General features: G+C 38.8%; 1 protein-coding gene across 4 annotated transcripts in view; it reads right to left on the bottom strand.

Annotated features, from left to right (window-relative positions):
* Positions 1–1,977: 1,977 nt before the first annotated feature.
* Positions 1,978–10,875, bottom strand: part of LOC110289695 (sodium channel protein type 2 subunit alpha) — a 128,047-nt gene continuing 119,149 nt past the window's right edge. For all 4 annotated transcript variants that reach the window (XM_029472745.1, XM_021156037.2, XM_029472744.1 and 1 more), the window contains exons 25-27: positions 10,204–10,308; positions 6,966–7,236; positions 1,978–4,112 (exon numbers count right to left, since the gene is read on the bottom strand). In XM_029472745.1, the coding sequence (XP_029328605.1) occupies positions 2,875–4,112; positions 6,966–7,236; positions 10,204–10,308 (1,614 nt within the window). In that variant the 3' untranslated portion in view covers positions 1,978–2,874. The remainder of the gene's footprint in view (positions 4,113–6,965; positions 7,237–10,203; positions 10,309–10,875) is intronic.

The raw sequence follows: 10,875 nt of genomic DNA, 5'->3' as shown, positions 1-10,875 counted from the left end.
ATATATATATATGTGTGTGTGTGTGTGTGTGTGTNATATATATATATATATATATATATATATATATATATATAATTTACAGAGAGAATGTGCCATCTTCAAAGTGGCAGCGTGACATTAGTGGCCCATGGGTACTTAGCTGACCAAGATTTTGGTGAATGGAAAAGAATAGAGGTAAATCGTCTTCTGAAAACCTGCCAGTGTCTGATAGAGGGGTAAAAAAGAGCATAGGACAGTTGACTGTGACTGTGTAAGGACTGAAGTGAAAGCGAAAACCAAACAGGCAGAGGAGAGAAGAAAGAATGCACAACTTAAAATGTTAGTCAATTTTTTTATTAATTTTTTGTAACTTTCCACTACTCTACCTGGTACCATATCTGTGGATTTTGGCCAATATTAAAACTAGATATCCAATACATTCTTCTCAGTTTCCATTCCATGAAAAATTTAAAGATGAATTATTATACTTAATGCGTACTTTTTACATTTAAATTTTTCAGATAGATCATTTTTACACGATAGAAATTTACCTCTAGCTGGCATCTCGAGGATAGAAACACAGACAAAACAATAAATACAGAAACAAAAGCAAAAAAAAAAATCTTTATTCTTTTGGCTTGATTGTAATGTGGCTTACCAGTAGCTCTGTATGGTCATAGCATTTTCCTGCATGCATTCAACACACTACAAGTCAACAGCTTTAGTATAAAGGATCTACAATGAAGGTTGTTTTTGTGAAACAAAACGTTTGTGATTGGCAAGATCATTTTACTAACTGGTTTGGTGGAAAACAGTGAGAGGAGAGAGAGAGAGAGAGAGAGAGAGAGAGAGAGAGAGAGAAAAGAAAACTTGATTCCCAAATCATAACTGATACAGCTCTAGTGCCACGTGGGTCAGTAAGATTCTATCTATCCATCTATCTATCTGTGTAAACGAACATTAAGAAGATGGATGAATGGAGGGGAAGGCTAGGTGAGTACATCCCACTCAGATAATGCCTAGAGGATCCATCATCTGCTCCCCTTGAAATCTCTTGTCAATGGTAAGGCATCACTATTGAAAGCAAATGGACATTAGACTTGGAATGAGAGTTGTTTCAAGTGGAAATATGTGCAAGTCCACAGTACCAACAATGACAGCAGAGCCCTGTACTGCCTCTTAGGCCTTATCTCTTCCTTGGCGGAGTGCCTTAATTAAAAAGTGCCGGGAACAGAAACTAACGATAGGACTATGACATCAACCTGAAGATACTTTTAATTTCCCATTTTATGTACAAAAGGCTTCGAAATAAAATAAACTGAACTCCCCCCATTTTTTTTTACAATATGTATATTTTCTTAGAAAACTCTAACCATATACCTTCAACAGACCTAAGTAGCTTGCCACTTGTTTACACTGTCAGACGTCTCACCGGAGTGTTCAATTAAGGGTTGGGAGAACAAAGAACACGGATTTCTTCCTTGTTTACTGCAATTCATTGCTCAGTGTTGTGAAGACTGAGTTGCCGAGGGAACAATCCACTTCACTCCACCTCGGACATATGGCTTCCCTATTAGACTTCTGAACAGCAGAAGGGTTAAGATACAGCAGCATCAGCAAGAGAGACATGCAGCAGTGACAGCTTCAAACTCTAAGGGAACCAATGACGTCATGTCACCTGTTGAAAGCTTGCAAACTATACTTAACTGTGGTACATATTTGATGCAGTAAATACTGTGCTTAAATCATTTTCGTTGGCTCAAACATGCACCACTGGGTAAAATTACTATTTACAAAGCAGACTTTTGTTTTGTTTTGTTTTAATTGACATACACTATGTCAACCTTACCAAGAGCAGAAGATGGCTAAACAATACTGCAGGAAAAAAAGCAGAACCAACTTCAGAAAGTGGCCAAGGGGACGGTTTTTGGTAGTTTGGGTTTCTTAGAAAGGACTGATAGGACATATATATATATATATACTTTTTTTTTTTTTTTACCAAAGGACACTTATCAAAAAATGTTATAGTCATGCTGCCTGGACTCTGAGCATGTGATGGTCTGTGTGTGCATATGTATGCATGTGTGTATACATATATATGTATATACACGGCCATATACATATATACATATATACATGTACATATAATGAACTATGTAAAAATAAAACAACTCTTTGATGGTTGTGACTCTATGGAACATTTACAGGCACATTAAAATTCTTCTGGATGAAACACCTTAAAAATATGAATAGCTATTTAAGCACCTCAAAAAATCTAAAAACATCCTGAAATGAGAAGTATACCCTTTCCGTGTGTGATGGGATATTGTCATGTGTGGATGAGAACTGCAGCATGCCTTCATTGAAAATAGATCTTGTTATACACAGAGAAATGTAGAATCCCCTCCTTAATCCCTCTCCCCAAACGTAAACCCAGTTACAAAAATAGTCACATATAAGAGTAAACAACCCGTGAATTTAAAAAAAAAAAAGGTGATAAAGTCACAGCACACATTTTGTAAAAATATGGCAGGTGTGGCAGTTAAAACACAAACGGTGGTGACAGTTAATGCTATCAAGTGTCACATGTTAAATTTACATAAAAATTTAACTTTCCTCCCCATTTCCAAATGTTCCTCTGGTCTGAGTAGCCATTGCTCTCCTCCGCTCTTCAGCAGTGTCAGCTGGTTGTGAAAACATAAGCCTCCTGTCGGTGCTCTTTGTCTGGTTTGGTGAGTCCCACTTTGCTGACCCGAGGTCCTGTCTGGTTATAGGCACTGACCTTAAGTATACACTTATAGAAACAGTCAGTTTGGCATAGACCTCCTGAGGGAGTCGCAGATACATCACCAACACAGGCTGTAAACAGTTGATCACAAAATGGAATATTTTTTTTTAATTTTTAATTTTCATTAATTTTTTTTTTTTTTTTTTTTTTTNCTTTTTACTTTCCCTGATATCTTTCCCCTTGTCCTCTTTTTCCGATTTGTCCTTTTCAAATTTTTCCTTCTCCGGTTTGGTCACGCTATCGTAGGAAGGTGGAGAAGTGGTGGAAGGTGTCACATCAGTCTTCTCTGGAGTTGAATTTTCATTCAGTTTTTCCGTGATGATGTCTTCTTTGATGGGCGTTCCCTCATCTTCTTTCCCCTTGTCTTTTTTATATATAGACGAAACCTTCTTAACTTTCTGTTTCAGAAGATAGCGTCTGTAAGCTCGCTGGATGACAATAGCAGACACCTCCTCTTGTTTGCGCTTCAGAGTGGTGGTAATGGGCTCATAAGAGACCTTGGAGGGATTGGAAGCCATGAACCGCTCTTCCATCTGGATTCGAAGAGCATCCATCTCTCCACTCTCACCCAGGACCCGCTTTGTAAAAGCAAATAAGATGTCCAGGCAGTGGATGCGGTCTCCACTCACCATGGGCAAGTCCATGGCAATGAGCTGGACTTTGTTTGGCTTTGCGATGAGGAGGGGAGGATCCAGGGCTGCTGCAAAGTCAGAGAGCTTGCAGAACTCTATGAACTGGGTGGCGTCAGGGTCGAACTTCTCCCAGACCTCGTAGAACATCTCAAAGTCGTCCTCACTCAGGGGCTCTGCACTTTCTTCTGTGGCAACGCTGAAGTTCTCCAGGATGACAGCAATGTACATGTTCACCACAACCAGGAAGGATATGATGATGTAGCTGACAAAAAAGAAAATCCCCACAGATGGGTTCCCACAGTCTCCCTTCACCGAGCTTCCAGGGTGATCTTTTTCAGGGTCACAATCGGGAGGTCCACTATTTAGTATAGGGGCCAGCAGTCCATCCCAACCCGCAGAGGTGGTGATTTGGAACAGGCAGATCATGCTGTTGCCAAAGGTCTCAAAGTTGAACATATCATCAATCCCAACTTCCCTCTTCACGTAGGCAAAGTTGGACATCCCAAAGATGGCGTAGATGAACATGACGAGGAAAAGCAGGAGGCCAATGTTGAACAGCGCAGGAAGGGACATCATCAGAGCAAAGAGCAGCGTGCGGATCCCCTTGGCTCCTTTGATCAGGCGTAGGATTCGTCCAATCCTGGCCAGGCGGATGACTCGGAACAGGGTAGGGGACACGAAATACTTCTCTATCAGCTCCGCGAGAAACATCCCTGTGAAAAGACAATAGCCAATAGTGTTAATGACTTCAGTGAAGGAAAGTTTATGTGATTAATATAAGTACTATCTAGCTTACAAACTGCACATATAGGAATTACATAAATAATAATACATATACATTTATTAATAATTTTACCTAATATAGTTAGCTATACAGAGATAGATATGAGTATATGTCTATGGTTACATATGTATATATGTATGTATTGTGTATGCAAATAAACTGCAATATTAATTCATTAAAATGACATTGGTATATTTGGTGTTATACCATTGAGGTTTTTATTTTAAATCTCAACCTGTGAACTGCAAACCCTTGGGGGTTGAACAACCCTTTCATAGGGGTCACTTAAGACCATCAGAAACATAGGTATTTACATTGCAATTCATAATAAAAAATTACAGTTATGAATTAACAATGAAAATAATTTTATAGTTAGGGGGTCACCACAACATGAGGACCTGTATTAAAGGGTAGCAGCACTAGGAAGGTTGAGAACTACCATTCTAAATGAAGATATTAACGGCCATTTTCCTCATTAAAATATCTTCTATCATAGAAAGACAAACTACTAGAGGTCTAAAGATATCTCAAAGCTTAAAGTGGCTAAGCACAGACATGAAATTATACTTCTAAAACACTAGGACTATTGTTCATGTAAGAACTATATGACGAAGCATGTAACTGTATATTTCAAATGAGAACTCATGACAGCATTTCTTTCCTAGTTGAACACATGTACTGCAGAACATACAAGCATGCAAGGCAGATTCACTTGGAACTGACCTCTAAATCTTGCGTTAATATATCCTTATACGACCAAAATATCAACTTTGGTGTTTGTTAGGTAACATCTTCAGAGCCTTCATAATAAACACAGACCCAAGCGAACTTCCTTGCATAATTTACCACTACGACAGTACTTAATTCATTGGCAGATCAATCACTGGAGCAATGACCTAACTCACACCAGGTAAGAACTGAGAAGTAGTGGAGAAAGCCAAACCTCCTGACAGGTCTTCTTTACCTCCAAGCCTTTCTTTGAAAATGTTTTAATTATTGCATAAAACGTAACAAACGTGGATATTTGTGAGATACAGGTGATGCTTCCATACAAGTATGCATTGCCTGGTGTTCTACACTTATCTTGAAACCTTCATTGTTGCAGTGAAAAGATTCAACACCCTTTCTTGCCATTTTAAAGTGTATTACTGCTATTTGTAGTGATCCTACTGTTCAGTTGCGACAAGAACTTCTTGCTTTTATGAAACTGTCGCTTAGTTCCCACATCTCCCTGTTTATACTCTCCAGCCTCAGCTCACCACCCCACCATTCTCACCTCCTAGGAGGTCAGGTTTTATAGTCTCACATCTGGCTAACTCCTAGAACTCTGGCTCAACTGCCTCTAATTCCAGGGACCCAGTGACTTTTTCTGACCTCAATGGGTCTTGCATGCATGCACAAAGGCAAGATATCCAAACACATATTCTTTTAAAAGAAAACAAATTACATAATCTTCTCAGTGCAAATACATGTTTATATGTGCAATATATTTGTTTAAATATAGAATAGCATTGCACCTCCAAACTGTGGATCTTAATGAAAAATACCTTTTGCTAGAAATGCTATTATCATGTAATCTGTTGAAAAATGGTGCAAACGAACTTGCCAAGTGTGGAGTTGTTATGACCTTTAATTTATACAGAACACATTATTTGAAGAGTCCAAAGCCATGAGATATGTCTGGTACATTTTTTCCCTCTCAGTATCTATATTCTTTTTCCTCAAGTAGGCCCAACCTAGTGATTGGGACCTCATTCAGTGGTAGAGCATGTGCCTAATATATTCCTGGGCCAGAGACTTTATCTGAATATCAAGTAATTAATAATGATAGTAGTAGTAGTGGTAGTATTAGTAACAACAATAATAGCCAAACCTTTTTTTAAGTCTAATTATTATTTACTTTTAGCTTCTTATTTGATATCCTATTCATGAACACTTAATATATTTTGATGGTAATGAATTGATTTTGGATATCCAAATACAATGTCTACTTGTAAAAAGGAACATTGCAAACTATAGAGAGCTATCTAAACTCAAGGATATTATAAAGCCTACGTGAATCATATGTATACAAATAGACATATACACAGCCTATGTGTGTCATATGTATACCAATACACATATACACACTCTGATTATCAAAGAGATTAAATTTATGTATCATCTGACTACTTTTGGGGGAGGGGCTTATTCAGTGTTAGATTTATTAAAGCACCAGATTATCTATCATCTCAAACTTTGGCAGGTTATGTTTACAAATAAATTAAACTAACAAGTATGTGCTATGCCAACTGTTCATGTGTGGGAGGGTCATCTGACTACTTAAGGATTTATGTCTATGAGTGTTAGTTTTTCACTCAAAGCTGTAGTTGTGTATATTATTGGAATCTGACTAAGTACAGGAGATAATCCAAATTACAGTTATTGTTTTTAAATTGAAGCAAGATAGTAAAAAGACAAAAAATAAGCCCATAATTTTATGAACAGATGAAATAACAAACAAGAAAAACCAAAAGGAATGGGCTATTAGGCTTTATCTGAAAATGAAATGATAAAAATGATAAAATGTTAAAAAAAATCTCTAACATTTTTAATGATAAACTATTAGTATTTAATACTTTTAATTTATTTTTATCTTTTTTTTTTTGAGTTAGGGTCTCACCATGTTGCTCCAGGTCTCCTGGAATTTCATATCTGCCTGAACATCCTAAATACAGGGATTACTCGCATTTGCCCACACACATGGCACTACTAAGTTGTTGGGTAAAGCTCCCCGTCTTACCTACAATAGAGAGGATGACCACCACAAAATCAAAAATGTTCCATCCAATGGTGAAATAATAATGGCGGAGCGAGATGAGCTTGAGCACACACTCGCCAGTGAACAGGACGATGAACACCAGGTTGATCCAGTACAGGATGTTGGTCATCTCTTGGCTCTGGTCGTCCGTTTCCACCATCATGGTCACCATGTTGAGGCAGATGAGGATCATGATGCTGATGTCAAAGACTTGTTTGGTTACAAAATCAAAGACCATCCCTTGAAACTTGTTCTGGAAGAAATAACACAGGCAAGTACACTCAGAAACTCTTTTAAAAGTTCTTGTTCAACGTATCTGGTTTCTGCTTAGTAACATGAAATTTTATATTCTGTGAAAATATACTATTCTTGTGCTATCTGTTGTCATTTATGAACAACTACTGAATTTCTTGGGCTTACTCGGCTGGATTCCTACTTTTTGCTTCTTCATAAGGTTTTGTCCTCCCAGGTTTCTCCATTGACTACTTGCAGTCCAACCTTCTTGCCTTAGTCTCTATTCACTCTAGTTTGTCTTTGCAAGATTTCTGTATTCTCTTTATAGCTCGGAATAACACACAAATTCTATCCTATCATTTATCTTGTTCCTCTAGTCCTATTCCTTCCATGAAATAAGCGCCACCCATTTTCTGGTGGATAACACTGTTTTAAGATGCAGCAGTTCTGTGCCCTCAGAAGATCTTGTTCTTCTACCCATCACAAGATTCAGGGCATTGCATTGCAGATGATGTCCCCTGATTTGCTTTGTTTTAGTTTATTCTTTCTTCATCTGCTTTGGAGGGTCCCTGGGAAAAACCGGTGCCACATTTCTCACAGACACAGCCTCCAAGGGTTACTTAATCTGGCTTCCTCTTTGAAGCAACAATTGGTCTTAATGTTCTTGTCAGCAGAACTAGACACAGCTCCTTAATCTTGCTCATATAACATTTTAATGCAATGCTTCAATGTCCAATACTAATCCTGAGTCCTGGCCAATTTAAATCTTAGGTCACTGGATGAGATGAGAGAAATTGTATAGCCCCGAAGGCTTGGCCTGCCATAGCACATGTTTTATAAATTAATCTGAGTCCTAAGCATTAATTAACAACTCTCTGTCTTTGTGTTCTGAGGACAATTCCAAACTCAGAGAAACTGACAAATCTTTTATCTAATATTCTTCTTCCTTTTTTATTGTTGCTGGGAGGTAGATATCAAAGTCAATTAGTGTAAAGAAATTCTTCAATAGCTTTATTCATTTCACAATTCTGGGCTCCCATACTCTTTTCTTGTGTTACTCAACATCTCCTGAAGGACTCAGTTCCTTTTCTTCTCTGATCTGAACTGTACATTCTTGGATCACATCCTGTGTAACTTCTTTTGTGCTTAGCCACCCTCTCCCTTCCAGAATGTCTTTTGCTGTGCTTCAAACTTAATCTCTCAATTTTTGGAACCCTTTGCTCTACTGCTTAGTCTTCTTCTCCCAAGTTTGGCTGCTCAATGCTACAAATGTATGTCGATGATTCTCACCCCAGGTATCCTGCATTGCAACTCTGAACTTCCCATTGACAAGGCAATATTCCATCATTCCTGATCTTGACTTTCAGCTTCCATCTTTGATTTAATTTCACTTTGGCAACAGTCCCCAAATCCACTTTCCCTCTGATGACTTCCTTTCTATGACTACCAAATTAGCTCCAAACTTCATCTGCAGGGCATAATCCTCTATCTTGGTCAAAGTTGTTGAGTCATCATCATAAAACACAAAAGGACTGGGTCACCTTAATGGCTTTCTGGTGGTCTTAGGATAGAGATAACTCCTATGAAGGCTGACCCATTTAATTTCTTTTAAGTCAGCAGAACCCAGATGGACCCACTGTCTGCACCCCCAGGTGACATTCCTGTCAAGGTTTTCAGCTACATAAGGCTCAAATCTCAACCCACACTGTCTGTTGACCTTCGTTCTTCTTGACTCCTCAGTAATGAATCACTTCAAGAAAACAAAAACTTTCCCTAGTTAGTCAGCTTCCCTAATTAGTCAGCTCTCTCTCTCTCTCTCTCTCTTTCTCTCTCCCTTATTCATAGGTGAATGATTCTACTCTTGAGGTGTGCTCATTTTGTTGATGTGATAATCTGACAATATATTGATTAGGCCTTTGTTATCTTTGCTTTAGCACCTCCTCCCAGTTCCAATACTCTGCTTTAACAATTGTTTTCTTGATGCAACTCTGCCGTTCTCATAACAAGATCCTATTTATATTGTTTAGTGATGGCAAATAAGTTTTAAACCTTGAGTGTACTACTTAGTAATTCAAACATACCCCTCTTCTTCCTAAATGCTTATTTCTAAGGATTTAGAGTATACATTTTCTCACAGAGGGACTATCTTTATACCCCTGTTTGCAACTACTCATATTATATTATTTCTCAAACATTGGGCTCAGCTTTCCTTTTCTTATCTTTTATCTAATGTAGTATCCCACAGTCTCTGAGCTACTGGCAGATTTTGTACTGAACAATTTGTTAAACCTAATTATTTATTGCTGTCAATAGATTCATGAAATCTTGGAGAATACTAACTGGTCTTAAACTCAGTACTGATTTGGAAGAGCACCAAGAAATATCTGATATATTTCTTCAGAAATAATCAGAGCTGAGGGGCTCTACTGACTCTCAGACAAGAACTAGCAGTAACTGAAAAACTTGAGGATGGAAGAGCTATGAAACTCATGAGAGGCATAGATAGCATAGTCGCTCTTCAGGGCAGGGGCATTGGAGAAAATACAAAGATAAGCTGCATTTAAAAGCAGAGGAAAAAACAGTGATTGTGCTTCAATAACGATTCCATTCAACCTGTTGATCTGAATAGGCAGTGTGACTGCCTGTGCCAATCAAACCAAAAACAAGGCAGTAGAGAGTATCCATTGTGTCCACATGACATATGTGAATATTTTTAATATTGTCACCACATTATAAGAATAGCCTCAGTGTCAGTAATCCTTTCTGATCTACTGTCTGTTTGAGACTCCAAAAGCATTTACATTGTTTTATATATAATACATTCTATTTTAAATAATTTTAGCATATGCATATTCATGGCCGAAACATGGGCTATCAAGTCAGAATATAAACATGGAAATTCATAAATATGCTGCTTTCTGGAACTTTGGCTGGCAAAGGGTCATATACCATCATGCTCACTGATAAGAAAGAATTCTGTTCTTACAGCAGGGCGAGGTATCGGTTTTTGCGGCTTTTTTGAGCCCAGCTTCTTCATTGCATTGTAGTATTTCTTCTGTTCTTCTGTCATAAAAATGTCTTGACCTCCAAAGTAAAGAATGAAAACCAAAATATTGTTATAATCATGTTCTTTACTAGCTCTCAAGTCCACCTGACTGCTTGTTTGAAAGTCAGCATTTGACAAACCCCTTCCTGTCAGCACCAGCACTGGGTCACCTTGGGTGCAAGGTTGGCAGACACCCCCAAGGTACCCTAGAGGACTCTCCACGCAATCTTATGACCACCGGTGAGTGGAACACAACTTCTGTTCCAATACAATTGCGCAGGACCTGAGACAGCATTAGAGAAGCAGAAAACCCAGCCTGAGTAGGGTCACAAATCCCTTCCAGTGGGCGCAAGCACCGGATCACCTGGGCGCAGGGTCGGTGGACACCCCAAAGGTCCCTAGAGAACAGCTTCTGAGGCAGAGCCCGTTTTGGTCTCCAGACATCCAGGCACATTCCCTGCCAGAGGAGAGATCTCCGCCCCGCCCAGGAGGACTTTGCTGGAGCACCTGGGGGTGCCATCTTGGTTCCTGGATCCCTCTGAGACTAGTCTGTGCAGGCAAGAGTGTGGACTATGGAAGCAAACAGATTCTGGGACAGGCCCTGTTTCGGGC

The sequence above is a fragment of the Mus caroli genome, chromosome 2, assembly GCF_900094665.2.
Source record: "Mus caroli chromosome 2, CAROLI_EIJ_v1.1, whole genome shotgun sequence".
Lineage (NCBI taxonomy): Eukaryota > Metazoa > Chordata > Mammalia > Rodentia > Muridae > Mus > Mus caroli.
The sequence above is the reverse complement of the archived record's forward strand: the minus strand, read 5'-3'. Positions and strand labels throughout refer to the sequence as shown.